This window comes from Numida meleagris, unplaced genomic scaffold, assembly GCF_002078875.1.
Source record: "Numida meleagris isolate 19003 breed g44 Domestic line unplaced genomic scaffold, NumMel1.0 unplaced_Scaffold193, whole genome shotgun sequence".
Lineage (NCBI taxonomy): Eukaryota > Metazoa > Chordata > Aves > Galliformes > Numididae > Numida > Numida meleagris.
The window spans coordinates 260,487-277,952 of NW_018363728.1; the positions used below are offsets into that span (position 1 = coordinate 260,487).

The 17,466-nt window shown below is 40.9% G+C and overlaps 1 protein-coding gene across 1 annotated transcript in view; it reads left to right on the top strand.

The window, feature by feature from the left end:
- The window catches only part of ESR1 (estrogen receptor 1), a 188,566-nt gene that overhangs the window by 159,385 nt on the left and 11,715 nt on the right, over positions 1 to 17,466 (top strand). Inside the window, 1 exon segment of the mRNA XM_021382255.1 lies at positions 17,194 to 17,327. Coding sequence (XP_021237930.1) covers positions 17,194 to 17,327 — 134 coding nt within the window.

Here is a 17,466-nt window from a genome sequence, read left to right on the forward strand (position 1 = left end):
GGAAAGCCAACTCAATCATCCTGTCATCAGGCTGCTTACCTAATAGAGGTGATTGTATCAAAATGTAGAAAGCTAAGGAATCTTTGGAAATAATTTCTCCCTCACCTTTTACTTTACTGTTGGATTTTGAGATGTATTACTGTATTGTAGATCCAAAACCTGTAAGTATATACATATACATATATATTACATGAGATAATTAAACATAAAAAATGCAAAAGGAATCAGTTGTGGTTACTACAAGTGTGAGTCTCTACTGGATCTTGGAAAAAAAATCTAAAGACTACTTGATTTTGTAATTCAGAAAACCTAGGCTTATATTAGGAGAAACCCTTCCAGAGTTCAGGGAAGTGCAGAGTAATTGTCAAAGTGATAAACTCTTTAAAAAAAAACAAACACAAGACTCAAAAGAACAACAACAAAACACAACTATTTCCTCCACAATATCATGATCTTCACAGTTTTAAATCTTTAGAAAAAGAGATTCCCTCCATGGTTTTGTAGACTCAGAACATTTCAGAGAGAATGAAATCATTTCTGTATTTAAGATAGATAGTTCCTATTTCCTACATGACTTCTAATACCACTTGTTCATCTAGTTACTCTGACCTTGGAAGTTCAGTCTCTAGGTCTGAGTGAAGTCATCACTGAAGTCATGCTGAACTGTGATGCTGATCATTCCAAAATGAAACTTTCTTACCAATTTTGATATAGAGAGAATTTTGAAGTATTTTTGGCTTTAAGGTGTTTCAGAGCGTCGAGAATGAGATCTTCCTGTCAATCAATATAACATTTTTCAGCCAATTATTGTAATTCTACTAATCTAAATGTCACAAACTGCTAAAAATAACAATAGAAATTAATTTTCTTACAATAATTATAATAGTGTTTTTGAGATTTTTCCTGTCATATTTGTGGGTCCATTTAACATCATCCTTTACCTCTATATGTTTCAGACCAGATTCACCACTGTTTACATGTGTGTGTATGTACTCTTTTTCTGCCTACGTAGAAGATCCTCTGTTGATCTAGCAAGGAAAGATAGTCACGACTGCATGGTTCTGAGGGCAAGAGTCAAGAGCATGGGGGCTCTGCTGGCCACTTCACTGTAGAGGGCTTGAGGAAGGGTGAACAGAACTCCTGTTGGTCAACAACAGGTAGCACAGCTGATGTCGAAAACAAGAGTTCAGCTTTTGTGATTATTGGACCTACTCTGAGGACTGAGATAGCTGGGAAGAGATGGGACCCACCTGACCAAGTATGGGCAAAGACATTGTTGTCCACAGGCTGGCCGTCTTGGTGAAAGGAGCTTTAAACTTGGAATGATGGAGATGATAACCAACAATCAAATGAGGAAGGTGGTAGACTAGGCTGTCAAGAAAAGAGTTGTAGGATGGTATGGGCAGGAGAGACCTTGGAATTAGAACAAGGTCCATCCGAAGTGTTTGAACACAAATAAGGAAGTGTTTGCAGGACAGCATGATAAGGGAAGCTGTCATATATTTTCTGTGAAACCTATACAACTGGGTGCCCCTCTGAAGTGCCGTGCACTAATGCATGTGGCATGGGGAACAAGCAGGATATATTAGAGGTTGATGTGTTGTTGCAGGACTGGGAACACAGGGACAAGATGGGAGAGCTCACACATCTGGAAAGCTGGAGTTAATGGATGCAGGCTCAATTAGGAAGGACGGTCTGGAACAGCAAGGAAGGGAAGTTGTTCTTTGTGTGTGAATGAGCAGTGGAAATCCATGAGGTTCCTGCTAGGGATGGATGAGGAGCTGGCCATGAAATTATGGGTCAGGATAAATGTGCTTCCAGAAGGGCCAACCCAGCAGGGCACAAGAAATCCAGGGGCTTTCTTGGTTGCTTTACTGATAACTTCATAATGGAGATGTTCTAAGAGCTGATATGAGGAGATGCTTCACTGGATCTCTTAGCTACAAACAAGAAAGAACGGGTCAGAAGTGTGAACATCAGGGGCAGACGTGGCTAGATGAGATATGGGAGATCAAGAACCTGTGAGTGGGATCTGAGTTTGGATTTTTCAGGGTCCTGCTTGGAAGAATTTTGTAGGATACAGTCCTAGGGTGAAAAGGGATTCAGGAGAGCTGGTTGATTTTCAGGGCTTATCTCCCCTACACTTAAGAATGGTTCTTCCTGACATGCAGGAAATCAAGCAAAAGTGGCAGACGGCCAGAATGAATGAATAAGAAGCTCATGAAACAATTCAGGCATAAATAGAAAGTGTACAAGAGATGGAAGCAAGGTCAAGTCACTCAGGAGATGGGGTGCTCTTTTCTTCCAGGTGTCTAATGACAGGACACGTGGTAATGGCTCAGAGCTGCCTCACAGGAGGTTCAGACTAGACATTAGGGAAAACTTCTTTACTGAGGTGGTAGTTAGACAATAGAACAAGCTTCATAGAGGGATGGTTGATGCCCTGTTCCTTTCTGTGTTTAAGAGGCATTTGGATAATTAAAGTTAAAACAATGTGTTTTAAATTTATGCTAGTCCTAGGGTAGTTTTACAGTTGGACTTGATAATCTTTGTAGGTCTCTTCTCCTCTCCTCCTCTCCCCCTCCTTCTGCTTTCCTCCCCTCCCTCTTGTTAAAGGCAGGAAGGTCTGGAGTAAATTTCATTGTGAATAATATTTTCCTTATCTTTTAATTATTGATAAAGTGTATCATTGTAGAAAAGCAGGAAATCCCCATTTAGTTAAGTAGTTAAACAAAGCCATTTGGCAGTATTTAAGGCATCCAGATGTATGTGTTTGATTTTGTCTTAAAACCTCTACAGATGGAGCTTTGCTGACAGAACACTTCCTCGAGCTGTTTGTTTCACTTTACATAGGATTAGAAAGTATCAGTGGCTATAATGTATATAACAATTATATATTGTGCTGAAGACAGGCACCACCTACGTATAAAGCCTGTAGTAATACTCTAAAAGATAGAACATAAAGAATTGTTGAAGTGTTTGACAGGTTTTCTATACTTCGGAAATAGCACTAGACATCATGGTTCATTTCCGTCCTTTATCTATTCACAGTCTTCTTGAATTTCCTTTTCTTGTTTGTCTATATTTTAAAATCTCCCATTTGGTCTTTGAATGAACCACTTCTTTTGGTTCAGAGTTTGCTCAAGGAGCAAACAGGTCCTTCAGAAAAGATTAGCAAACCTCAGAGGATGTTGAGTTGGTAATTTCAGTAGTACTGGAATTGCCTATCTGAGCCTTAGACTCAACCCTAATTGCTGTGTTTCTATAGAAGAAATATAACCATGACAGGTGAAAACTGCTGCTGTACATGAGCAACCACTTTTTTGTGAATTTTTTTTTGTAGAAGTGGTAATACCAACAGCAGTAACTAAAAGGGTGGGTCACTTGCTTGCTATAAGAAAAAATAGGAACGTGACTGCACAGCTCAATGGAAGAAAAAACAACCTTGCTTTTAGTGGTTCCTTCTGGTCCTGTCTGTTTTCCTCCCTCAGAATTATGTTTGCAACTGATACTTCAGTTTTATTTCTTAATTGGAAAATGTCTGATTCAAGCAACTCGTGAAGGAAAAAAAACTTGATTCCAGGTTGAACTGTGCTAATTCCAGTCCAGTACTTCTCCAGATGCCGAGCTGGGAGTGAATATCAGACTGTGATTCATGCATTGACAGTAATGGCACATCTTTTTGAATAAGTCGCCAAAAATATCGTATTTGTTTAAACAACGAGAAGTAATTACTATAACAGTGTTGTAAATCAACTGAAAAAGATTTTAGTTAACTCCCACACCCCCCAAAATAATAGAAAAAGAAAAAAAATTAATATTTGATGATATGTTTCTAAAAAACATGCACTCTCATGTTAACTATCCTTCCTCTGAATTTGTATCCTTGCCTCTGGACAGACAAATACTTCTTCCTTGCTTGTACCATGACTGAATAATTTAATTAATAATAAATCCTAACTGAATATAAAAGAAGTATGAGAATAAGATGTAAGAAGGATTAAATGCTCGGAAGACATTTGAGAATGAACAAATTATAATGAATAGAAAGGAGCATACTCCTTCCAAGCATTTCTCCAAAATACAATCCAAGATTAAACTGATAAATAAATTTTCAACAAGGAGAAAGTTGGGTTAACTTTACAATTTTTTCTTCTCTGTTTTGTATTCTATGCAAGATTTATGCATTAACTGAAGGAAAAGGGCTTTAATTTTATTTTTTTAACACCACTGCACTATTACAGGAAACTGTATTTGTATGACTTAAAGATTGCTTTTATTCTTTATGCAGGTATTGGCTGCGTGTATGGATTCTTGGTTAAAAATCTCAAAACTAGTAATAATTTATTGCTTCTAGTCACACCCTCAGAAACAAACTCTTTCAGATTCTTCTCCAGCAATTCACTTAGAAACAAAAATATTGATTGCAAATCACTGTGTCCAACCTGCTGCTTGTAGCAAGAGTACTGCCAACACCAGCTTGGGCCAGCTGTGACTGTTTAGAAGAGTCTTGAAAGGCTCTTAGGGTGGAGAATACACAGCCTTTATAGATGTCTGTTTTGGGGCTGCAACACCATCCTGCAATCCAGACTGAACTTTGCATGCTGTAGCTTGCAGCATTTAATTGTCTTTTGCTTTAACATCCCCTGCTCCTGGAAGAGCTTGTTTCCACCTGGTTTGCAATGCCTCTGCTAGTAGTTGTGGACTGCAATTTTGGCTGTCTCCTCCAATACATACTTTACCTCATCACTAGACTGAAGAGATCGAAATCAATTCACACTTACAGGCTATGCTGTATGCCTCTGGCCACCTCCAGACAGAGGAGACAGCAAGTATCCTTCCTGACCTGAGAGACCTAAGACAGGACACAGGTAGAGCACAGGTGAGGGCAGGACTACTTCTCTTGTTCCAGCCATGTTCATCCTTACATAATTTGTATACAGTTTGCTTTATCCGCAATGAGAGTGTGCTGTTGACTTTTTATCTTTTTTTTTTTTTTTAATTTAATAATTTTGGAACCATTTTCCAACTAGGCTGCAACTCAACCCAGAATTTTTCCAACCTGTACTGATTCATGAGTTTATTTGTACTTGGGTGCAGGATTTGGTGCTTCTCCTGCCTGAACTTTCTGAGTTTTCTGTAGATTCACAGTCCCTGTGGCACTGAGGCTGTGCCGTGTATCATCTTCACTCCCAATTTAGTATCATCCACAAATGTGAAGGTGTGCTTTTTGTCATCATCCTTGTAATTGATAAAGCAGCACTGGCTCCAGAGTCAACCTCTGAAGTAAATTTTACTCATTACCTGCCACATAGTAAGTGGTAATCTGTTAGTGCTACCTTTTGAGTCTGGTAATCCACACCATATTCCACCTATGTATTTCTGCTCAACCTGTACTTTCCTCGCTTACAGACAAGAATGCTGTAGACTAAAAGCCTTACAAATTTGAGGTATTTGTGCATATCACCCTCTCTTTGATCATTTAATGAAGTATTTTGACACAGAAGTCAATCATGATCTAGTTTCACGGATTCTCCTTGTTCATGTCAGAGATGAGTATGTCTTCTACTATTTGTCAGGACCTGTTTCAATCTCCAAATGAAAGATGTAAAAAATACATTGGTCAGCTCTTTCAGCACCCTGAAATGAACCTCATCTGGCTCCACAGATTTGAATGACTCCTGCAAGTTAGTAGTAATTTCTGAAGCAATTCTCTAACCTGTCAACATTCTACTGTTGGATGCATCTGTCCCTCCTAGATTGAGTTGGTACATATAGAAGGCTGTCAGGAGGCTTTGCCAGTGATATCTGGCCAAAAAATTTGTTTCAATTGGTTCTGTCAGTTCCATGTAGTCAGTCAGTGGCTTTTTCCCCCTAATTCTTCAACTGTTTCTTGCTGAACTTCCATTTACTGCTGCTGTCATGGTTTTATGATTTTTGGTTATTGGTATTCCACATCATAACATCACATAGTGTACTGGGAGTTAGAGTTAATGCTCCAGTTCCATGGATTGTGGATAGTTCCAGGTACCTGGTCCTCAGAAGAACTACATTTCCCGGGGTACTTAGCTGCTCTGCTACCATTTCCGTTCAGAGGGAAGGATAAAACTGTTTGCAGATCTCAAGACTCTCTCTTCTCTGCCTGTCTCTCATCCTGGCAGCATCTCGCTCCCTAGCCATCTCACCGTCAGTATTAGAGTAAGGCCTGCTTTAATTTTGGACACTCTCTCTCTTTTTTTTTTTATTTATTAGCTTAAATAGTAATTATATTGTATTATAGTGTGCTATTTTGCATTCCGATATCTTATTTAGTAAATTAGTTTGTTTCTCCTCAGATCATTGCTGCTGTTTTGTTCTTAGGCCCATCTCCCTACTCTTTTTCCCTTTTCCCTTTCCCAGGGCATGGATCCATGGGTCCCCCACCCCATTAGTCACAGAACCAGGCCAAACCAGCCCTTAAATCGTTGACATTCTTGGTGGAGAATGCGGGCAAGAGGGCTGCTTTTTAGCTTTTAGAATTAATCTTTCTCTGCTCTCAGAGAGCTTCGTTATCAGTACTGCAGGAGCTGTAACTGTAAACGTGACCTTGAAAAGTCCAGGCGGACTGCCAGTATTCTGGGATATTTTGTAAACTTTTTTGGCTGCTGCTAGCTTGCTTTTGTAAAGAGAAAAAAAAATGATTAATGTTACAGAACTTGTGATTTTTAAACCATCTTCCAGTCTCCCCCTTGAATCCTTGATGCATTTTTTGAATGCTCATCTGACAATGTTGTCAATCTCCCTGAATGTACTACTCATCATTTTACTTATTTCACTCAGTATCTGTATTTGTAGGAAGTCTTCTCCAAAGCCAGAGGATACTGAGTGGCAGGGAGTGTGGAGAGACTTGGGAGAGACTTTAAAAAGATGGACATCACTGGTGTCATAGAACTTTACTCCTGAACACCTGCAAGATCCTGAGAGCCTAAGCAGATATTTGAGACAGGGATGTGGCAGCTCAGGCAGATCTGAGGAGGCACAAATTATTTGGGGCCTAGCTTATGCTTATCAGGCCTTATTCAATACTATCCCAGAGAGAGAGGGAGAGTTTGAAATTGAGAGAGTTTCCAAACTGAAAGAGAGTGTTTCCAAGGTGAAAGGGAGAATCTCCAGGTCCAGAAAGAGACTCTTCTTGTTGAGAAACAGAATCTCCAGACTGAGCAAGAATGTCTCCAAGCTGAGAAAGAAAGTCTCCAAGCTGAAAAGGAAGATGTCTGAGCTGAGAGAGAGAATCTCTGATCTCAGAAAGACATCTTCCAATCTGAATGGGACTCCCTCCGAAATGAGTGAGACACCCTTCCAAATGAGTGGGACATTTTACAGTCCAAGCTTAACAGTCTCCAAACAGAACGAGAGAGCTGCAACACTGAATGAGACTCCCTCCAATCCAAACTAGGCAGTCTTCAATCTGAATGAGACACTCTCCAATCTGAATGGGATGCCCTCCAAAACGAGTGGGACACCCTCCAATCCAACTTTCATGCCATCCGGTCTGAACGTGACATCCTCCTAACAGAAAAGGTGGTCCAAGCTGAGCTTGAGAGAAAGAGCATGGAAAATCATCAACTTGATCAATCGCAGGGGGCACTGCAGTTGATGTCAGTTGCCCCTGTAAGAGGATGGAAGGTGAAACGGATGTTGCTTCCTTCAGAACAGGAGAAAGCAAAGGAAGAAGGTCCAGGGGAGGGGTCCTCAGCAAGATCCCGGTCACCAACACCCAGCAGGGCAACAACAACTGAAAGAGTAGGAGGTGAGAGAGACGTCATAAACCTTACTACTTGACCTCTGAAAATGACTGAATTTCAAGTTTTGAGAAAAGAGTTTTCACGCCGCCCAGATGAACACATTGTCACCTGGTTACTTCGATGCTGGGACAATGAGGCCAAGAGTGGACTGCTAGATAGTACAGAAGCCCGCCAGCTGGGAAGTATTGCCAGAGACTCAGCCATTGACAGAGGTATCAGTAGATGTCAGGATGAGTCCTTCACCCTTTGGAAGTGGATGCTATTAGCTGTAAAGGAAAAAATACCCCTTCAAAAATGATCTGATGCCTGAGATAAAGAAATGGACTACTATGGAAAAAGGCATCCACTATTTGAGAGAATGCGCCATGGTGGAAATGTTACATGACCCCATGTTCATTCCTGATGATCCAAACCAAGAGCATGATCCTGAGAGAGTCAGGTGTACACCAGAGATGTGGCGTATATTCACAAGAACTGCACCAGAAAAGTACATCGGTACATTAGCAGCCATGTATGGCAGAGGGGAAAGAAGACCCCCTATGGGTGAATGGATTTCTAGGCTCCAGAACTTTGAGCTACGTTTAACCCCTCTGCAAGTTTATGCTTCAGCCATTGTAGAGGTAAAGGCTGTAAGACTGGATCAAATTGAGAGTAATCAAAAAGATATAATGGAGGAACTGACTACTGTGCCTCATGACGATAAACCTGATGACAATCAAGACAGCCTACTGGAGGGGCTGAGCAAATTGTTTTCCTCCCAACTTGCATCATCCAACAATGATGATCAGCTATTAGAAGAAGACATCCTCCTGCTTGAGCAAGTGCCAACAGTAAGACTATGTCGCGCATTGCCTTGTGGCATTACCTACGTGACCATGGAGAAGACATGAAGAAGTGGCACAAAAAAACCCACTCCTGCGCTACAAGCATAGGTAAAAGGACTACAAGCCAGATCAACCACCAGGGTGAAATCTTCCGCTCCAGTTGCTGCAGGACACGGCAAAAGCCGTAAGGACCCTGATCAGAAGAACAATGGAGGTAACAAATAGAGGGGCCCTTCCACCAGCCAGGGGGGGGGGGAAAGGGACAGTAGAGTATATTGGGCTGTGTGGATTTGATGGTCTGGCACACCAGAACCACAGAAATATGAGGCACTGGTGGACACTGGTGCACAGTGCACTCTAATGCCCTTGAGTCACCAAAGGACAAAATTGATTTATATTTCTAGGGCGACTGGGGGTTCCCAAGAGTTGACTGTATTAGAGGCCGAAATAAGCCTCACTGGTAAAGACTGGCAAAAACATCCTATTGTGACTGGCCCAGGGGCTCTGTGTATACTTGGTATTGATTACCTCAGAAGGGGGCATTTCAAGGATCTCAAAGGGTATCAATGGGCCTTTGGAACAGCTGCTGTAGACACAGGTAATGTTAAGCAGCTGTCTGTTTTGCCTGACCTGTCAGAAGATCCGTCTGTTGTGGGGTTGCTACAAGTAAAAGAGCAACAGGTACCGATTGCCACAAAAATGGTGCGCAGACAGCAGTACCTCACCAAAAGAGATTCCTTGCTTCCCATTCATAAGTTGACTCGTCAACTAGAGAGCCAAGGAATGATCAGCAAAACTCACTCACCTTTTAACTGTCCCATATGGTCAGTGCGTAAAGCCAGTGGAGAATGGAGGCTGACAGTAGACTACTGTGGCCTGAATAAAGTAACACCCCCACTGAGTGCTGCTGTGCCGGACATGATAGAACTCTAGTATGAACTGGAGTCAAAAGCAGCCAAGTGGTACGCCACCACTGACATAGCTAATGCCTTCTTTTCCATTCCTTTGGCCACAGAATGTAGGCCACAGTTTGCTTTCACCTGGAGGGGCATTCAGTACACCTGGAACCATTTGTCCCAGGGGTGGAAACACAGTCCAACCATTTGCCACGGGTTGATCCAAACTGCACTAGAACAGGGCGGTGCTCCTGAGCACCTTCAGTACATTGATGACATTATTGTGTGAGGCAATACAGCAAAGGAAGTTTTCAAGAAAGGAGAGCAAATAATCCAGATCCTTCTGTGATCTGGTTTTGCTATTAAGCGGAACAAAGTGAAAGGGCCTGCACAGGAAATTCAGTTCCTTGGTATAAAGTGGCAACATGGACAACATCACATCCCAGCAGATGTGATCAACAAAATTACTGCTATGTGTCCACCCACTAGCAAGAAAGAGACGCAATCTTTTCTGGGTGTAGTGGGCTTTTGGAGAATGCATGTTCCAAACTGTAGCCTCACTGTAAGCCCCCTTTATCAGGTGATGCGGAAGAAGAATCATTTTTCGTGGGGCCCTGAGCAACAGCAGCCTTTTGAGCAAATTAAACAGAAGACAGCCCGTGCGGTGGCCCTGGGGCCAGTACGGAGGGGACAGGATGTTAAGAACATCCTCTACCCTGCTGCTGGAGAGAAAGGTCCCACTTGGAGTTTGTGGCAAAGAGCTTCAGGAGAGACACAAGGCCGACCCCTAGGATTCTGGAATCAAGCGTACAGGGGGTCTGAAGAGTGCTGCACTCCAATTGAGAAGGAGGTCTTAGCTGTGTATGAGGGGGTTTGAGCTGCTTCCGAAGTAATTGGTACTGAAACGCAGCTCCTTCTAGCACCTCGACTGCCGGTGCTCAACTGGATGTTTAAGGGAAAGGTTCCCTCCACCCATCATGCTACTGATGCCACTTGGAGTAAGTAGGTTGCGCTGATTACACAGTGAGCTCAGATGGGGAACCTCAATCGTCCAGGAATCTTAGAAGTGATCATGGACTGGCCAGAAGGCAAAAAGTTTGGATCATCACCAGCAGAGGAGGTATCACGTGCTAAAGAGGCCCCACCATACAGTGAATTACCAGAAAATGAGAAGAAATATGCCCTGTTCACAGATGGATCGTGTTGTATTGTAGGGAAGCATCGCAGATGGAAATCTACTGTGTGGAGCCCTACATGACAAGTTGCAGAGGCCACCTAAGGAAAGGGAGAATCAAGCCAATTTGCAGAGGTAAAGGCTGTCCAACTGGCCTTAGATGTTGCTGAACGGGAGAGGTGGCCAATGCTTTATCTTTTTACTGACTCATTGTTGGTGGCAAATGCTTTATGGGGGTGGTTACAGCAGTGGGAACAAAATAACTGGCAAAATAGGGGTAAACCTATTTGGGCTGCTGAACTGTGGAAAGACATTGCTGCCCAAATAAAGAATATGGTTGCAAAGATGCATCATGTAGATGCTCATGTGCCCAAGAGTCAGGCTACTGAAGAACAACAAATTAACCATCAGGTAGATTGAGCCTCCAAAATTAAAGTGGCTCAAGTAGACTTGGACTAGCAACACAAGGGTGAATTATTTCTGGCTCAGTGGGCCCATGAAACCTCAGGCCATCAAGGAAGAGATGCAATGTACAAGTGGGCTAGAGACCGAGGGGTGGACTTAACTATGGACACTATCGCACAGGTTATTCATGACTGTGAAACATGCGCCACAATTAAACAAGCCAAGAGGATGAAACCTCTTTGGGGGGAAGGGCGATGGCAAAAGTATAAATATGGGGAGGCATGGCAGGTTGATTATATCACCTTGCCATGAAGCCACAATGGTAAGCATTACATGCTCACCATGGTGGAGACAACCACTGGGTGGCTTGAAACATGCAGTACCCCATGCTACTGCCTGAAGCACCATATTAGGCCTTGAGAAACAAGTCCTGTGGCAACATGGCACTCCAGAAAGAACTGAGTGAGATAATGGGACTCATTTCAAAAGTTCTCTTGTAAATACTTGGGCCAAAGATCATGGCATTAAGTGGATTTATCATATCCCCTATCATGCACCAGCTTCTGGTAAAATTGAACAGTACAATGGATTGTTAAAAACTATGTTGAAAGCAATTGGTGGCGGAACATTTAAGCATCGGGAGAAGCATTTGGCAGAAGCCACCTGGTTGGTCAATACTCGAGGATCTATCAATTATGATGGTCCTGCCCAATCCAGCTCTCTACATAATGTAGAGGGAGATAAGATCCCTGTAGTACATGTGAAGAGCATGTTGGGAAAAGTGGTTTGGGTCTTTCCAGCTTCTGGGAAGGGCAAACCTCTCTGTCGCACTGTTTTTGCTCAGGGACCTGGGTCCACTTGGTGGGTGATGCAGAAGAATGGGGATGTTCAATGTGTACCACAAGGGAATTTGATGTTGAGGGATGCAGTTAGTAAATCCATGTATATATAGGTATACATTTCTGTTTGTGTAATGCATGTTAATTATTGTTTGTTTGTATATGTATATTAAACATGATGTAGTGATGTGGAATAAGGGGTGGAATGTCATGGTTTTATGATTTTTGGTTATTGGTATTCCTCATCATAACATCACATAGTGTACTGGGAGTTAGAGTTAATGCTCCAGTTCCATGGATAGTTCTGGGTACCTGGTCCTCAGAAGAACTACATTTCCCAGGGAACTTAGCTGCTCTGTTACCGTTTCCGTTCAGAGGGAAGGATAAAACTGTTTGCAGATCACAAGACGCTCTCTTCTCTGCCTGTCTCTCATCCTGACAGCATCTCACTCCCTAGCCATCTCACCGTCGGTATTAGAGTAAGGCCTGCTTTAATTTTGGACACTCTCTCTCTTTTTTTTTTTTTGATTTATTAGCTTAAATAGTAATTATATTGTATTATAGTGTGCTATTTTGCATTCCGATATCTTATTTAGTAAATTAGTTTGTTTCTCCTCAGATCATTGCTACTGTTTTGTTCTTAGGCCCATCTCCCTACTCTTTTTCCCTTTTCCCTTTCCCAGGGCATGGATCCATGGGTCCCCCACCCCATTAGTCACGGAACCGGGCCAAACCAGCCCTTAAACCATTGACAGCTGCATAATTCCCTTCTTGTATCCCTCTCTGTCCCTCACTAGTTTTAGCTTCAAAGTAGTTTTGGTATAAATTTTCAAACAACGATTTGGTACTCTTTTGCTGCCTGTTTTTACTTCTGTTATATGATCTTTCACCTTTTAATTTATGAAGGAGTTCCTTGCTTAGCTAAGAGAATCTTCTGAAATACCTGGTCTTCCACTATGATAGGATGAGTCTGTTCCTGAGCTCTCAGTTAATTTTCCTTAAAATGTTTTCTAGTTCCCCTGGATGCTTTACTCCATCGTGGCTCTAAGAATATTCTACCTAGTAATTCCCTAAGTAAATTGTCGTATGTTCTTCTGAAATCTTTGGTCATAGTTCTGTTGTTTGCCTTCCCAACCTACCTCTGGATCCCAAGCTCAATAACATCTCATGGTTGCTGCATCCAAATCTCCTATCTGTGTCTAGATACTAGATTCCATTCTCTACCAGTTTCTTTTCTTTGTGAGTAGTGGGTTGATACAGCATTGTCTTTCGTTGTCTACATTACAGAGTTAATTGTTCATACTCTACCTTGATGATAGTTACAGCTGGATTTTCTCAAGAGTCTACTGTGGGATGTGTCCTATGAATTCTTTTTGTTAATGACCTAAAGGAGGAAATGGTGTGTACAGTCTTTGAGTTTTCAGATGACACAAATCTAGGGGGTGCAACTGATACACTGAGTTGCCATTCAGAGGAACCTAGATGAAATGGAGAAATGGGCTGACAGGAACCTCATGAAATTCAGTAAGGAAACATGCACAATCCTGCACTTGTGACAGACTTAATTCACTGCCACTGTCCAAGCTGGGTAACAGCTTTGCTGGAAAAGACCTGGAGAACAGCAATCTGAGGCATGAGCTCACTACTGCAGCATGGCTGCAATTAAGGGCAACGGTATCCTGGGCTGTATCAATAGTAACCAGCAGAGCAAGGGAAATTATTATTTCACCTTTATTTTGAACCCTTTAATCCATATCTGGAATGGCACTTCCTGTTTTGTGCCTCTCATTGCAGGAAAGGTGTTAAAAACTTCAGCAAGTGTAGGGGAGAATCACCAAAGAAGTTAGGGCTTGAGCCTTGTGAGGAGATACTAAGAGAACAAAATTTGTTCGTCTTGGACAAGAGATGGCTTTTGAACAAATCTGACAACCTAAATTCTACACAGAGGTTATCAAAATTCTTTATTAATATGACTGATGAGAGACTGAGAAACAGGAGTCAAATTAAAACAGAAGAGGTTCTGGCTGGATATAAGAGTGAAAAGAATGGCTATGCTCATCATTAAGCTGAAAGTGATTTTGTGCATTCATCCTTGAATGTTTTCAAGACCAGACTGGGTAAAGCCTAGAGTGAGCTGATCTGAGATAGCAGCTGACCCTGCTTTGAACAGGAGGTTGGACTAGAAACATACTGAAATGTCATCCAGCCTGGGTGATGCTGCAATTCTGTGAACTTAGTAAAGTTAATGCACATAGCACTCATATGCAGCAACTTAAGACCTTTAATTCACTTACCTTAACTTTCCTTAGTATTTCCTGATAGCCAAGTCTAAAGAATTATTACAAGAATACACTCTGCCATTTTGCAGCAAGCAAACCTTTTTTGTTTTGTTTTCAATAAGCTGAGAGTACACAAAGACAGCAGGATGATGCTGATATAAGGATAATTTTTACATCTGTTACTTAATTTGTCCTCCAGGAATGTCATCTAGGCCTTCCTAGATAGGCCTTCCTATCAATGGGACACAGAGCTGTAAAGATGTGATAATACTATCAGCTTATGTTAGAAAGTTAGAAGGCAATTTCGGAGAACTAGAGATTCCTATTTTGGATAGTGTTTGTTAGTTAACAAAGAAAACAAGTATTGTAGCCTAGATAATAAAAACATTTGATTAGAAGCCTCCATGTCAAAGATGCTGAGCTCCAGCAGTTCCCTGGAACTGGAGCTGCTGCCTAGCTCTGAAAATGAAACAGAAATGTCTAAATTGCGTTTGCAGACATATCAATTAGATATCAAACCTCATCTAAGTTATATAACTCTACCTCCAGCACTACTTATTTATTTTGTGGAGTTCTTTGGTATTTCACACCCAGTAGATACTGAAGCAAATGTGATAAGAAAGTATTTAGAATCTCTTGAATTTACATAATTTTTATTTATCATCTATCATATGAATCCAGCTGGTAGAAAATAGGCACATACAGAGGTATATAGACTAAAAGATACAGGACTAAAAATTTTTGACCATAAGTTATAGCTGCTGGCAAATATTTCTTGGTTGGAATATTGTATTTGTAAGCTATAGTCCATTGAAGTATTGCTGTAAAACGTACCCAGCAATAATTTTTTTTTTTTTGCTATTATAATGTCTTTTCCATTTTATGAGATTACATGAGGTATTTTAAAAGGTCTTATTTTATAAATAGATTTTTATTTTATTTTATTTCTTAATTCTCTTGGCTCTGCAAATTGCTCAGGCTGTGTAACATTTTTTTAATTGTTATGAACACTGGCTGGCAGTGGTTTGAAGGGTTATAGGAAACAAGTATGTGTCCTAGCTAGACATAAAGATTATCATTACTTTTACTATTAGTATGGGTCATTTGCTGTATGATGTTCTGAAACTTTTCTTTCTGCATAAACCTGAAATACAAAACTATTAAGCTAACCTCTATAACAGGTATTATTTAAATTAACACAAAACCATTAAACACTTTTAGTCCTCTGACACTGTGCTTAATTCTGGATGTGCAAAGTTAATATTCCTCTAGTTACAGGAAATATAGTAATTGTTCCAGAAGCAGTGGAAATTTTCCCACTGGTTTTTTTCTTTAATAGAATTTAGCAGCCAAGCAGATTTTTGAGGCAGTGTTTCATATTTTTATGCCTTGCTTTGAGTGCCTAATTTTGTTTGGTTTTGATTTGCCAGTGGTACTGCTAAAAATTACTTTGCCTTTGTTCATTTTATTAATGTCCAAACAGAGGAGGGAATATAACTGAATCCAACCAGTTCTGGTTTTCAGCAATGTGGTCTTCACTGAAGAGTTCACCCCCCTCCAACAGTGAAAGTTATAACTGATATGTCATCAAATCAATGAAAGCCTTCAAGCGAGAGGCATAACTGTGAATTTCAGGAAAGATGAGTTCAAATACAACAGACTGAGATCAGTCCTGTAGTTCAGCTCATCCTTCGGAGCATTGTAAATGAGGTGCCAAAGGCATCACAAGCTCTATGTGGAACATTGCACTGAGTCTGCATATCTGCCAATCCCATGATGTAGGCCTCAGTTTGAGACTTTCTACACAACGTTTGTTACCATGGCCTGGGGGATCTTAATACATGAAATTATTTGAGTTGCTGGTCGTAACTCCAAAGCTGCAACAGTTTAAACCACTATTTCTTCAGTGAAATTATTTAGAGACAGAAAAGGCCATGTAAATGGCATTGCTAAATGTTGCACCTTGTGACAAAGTGCCTGCCATGCAATGAAGATCACAGTTCTGAGCTGAGCATAAGTAAAGGGTGTGTGTGGAGAATTAGAGTGCTTGGTGTGCTGCTGACTAGCAGTTTTATTTCTATAGCAATATTCTGAAATTTTCTGTCCCCTACCTAAAAATAGTATATTTTAAATCAGAAAATCTGATCACTTGTTATAATTTGTTAAATTTTCATTCAGAAAGTCCTAATAAAATTAAGAACATGTAATTTTTAGTAAAACGTTATGCTGTAAATGATCTAAAATTTCATGACCAGAAAATTTGCAGATAAAATTTTCATAAAAAATATGTACAGTCTACATTAATTCTTGGACTGTGGGTTGGGTGTGCAAGATGAAAATGAGTGAGTGAGCATACCTGATGTTGTGAGCAGAGATAAATGGTTAATTTAGTTTTATTTAACATAGCAATGTAAAAAGGGAGCTCATTTTTGAAGTGAAGTGGTAGGTTTAATCATATAGAGAAGACTTTGGGCCCGTGAGTGCTTCCTGAGCTCATAAATATACTTACACTTCATGGAGATGTGATGCTTACATAACATGAATGGGAGAAGCATGGTGGAACATTGTAGATTGCAAAAACAAATAGAAATGAGAACAAAATGTCATGAGAAACGTTACACAAGGAACTGGAGCTCTGTAAATTAAAGGAAAAAAAAGAAAGAGGATAAGAAGCAGAACACGAAAACAAAATAAAAATGTAGTTTCAAACAGGTTTTTGCCCTCAGTGTAAGGGTTTGGCTGTATCAGTCTCTCATGTTCCACCATAATAATGCCTCTTGCTGATGAGTTTATGATTTGGGGATTTTTTTGACAGACAGAGTTTATTTATTTATTCATTCCATACACCAAATTAACATAGACTAGGAAATCCTTGCTAGCTTGTGCTCTGAGGTTTGAGAAATCTAATTTGAGGGGAGTGATCAGAGGAATGAAAATCTCATGCTGCCAGGTTAAAGCTGTGAATATCTCCCCCTTGATGGTATTCACACAGGAATCAAGGGAAGTGTGTAGAGGGCATGGTGGAAATCTTTGACATGCTACTGGCTACTGCTGCTCGGTTTCGGATGATGAACCTTCAAGGGGAGGAATTTGTGTGCCTTAAGTCCATCATCCTGCTCAATTCTGGTAAGTGGTGTGCTTTGCTGTCACTTGGATAATTGTCATTGCTTCTGCATGCAGTTTGAGTGCTGCTTGCTTGTTGTCTCTGGTGATGGTTCCATTATGAGGCAGCAGCAACTGAAAGGGATGTCAACACAGAGAAGGG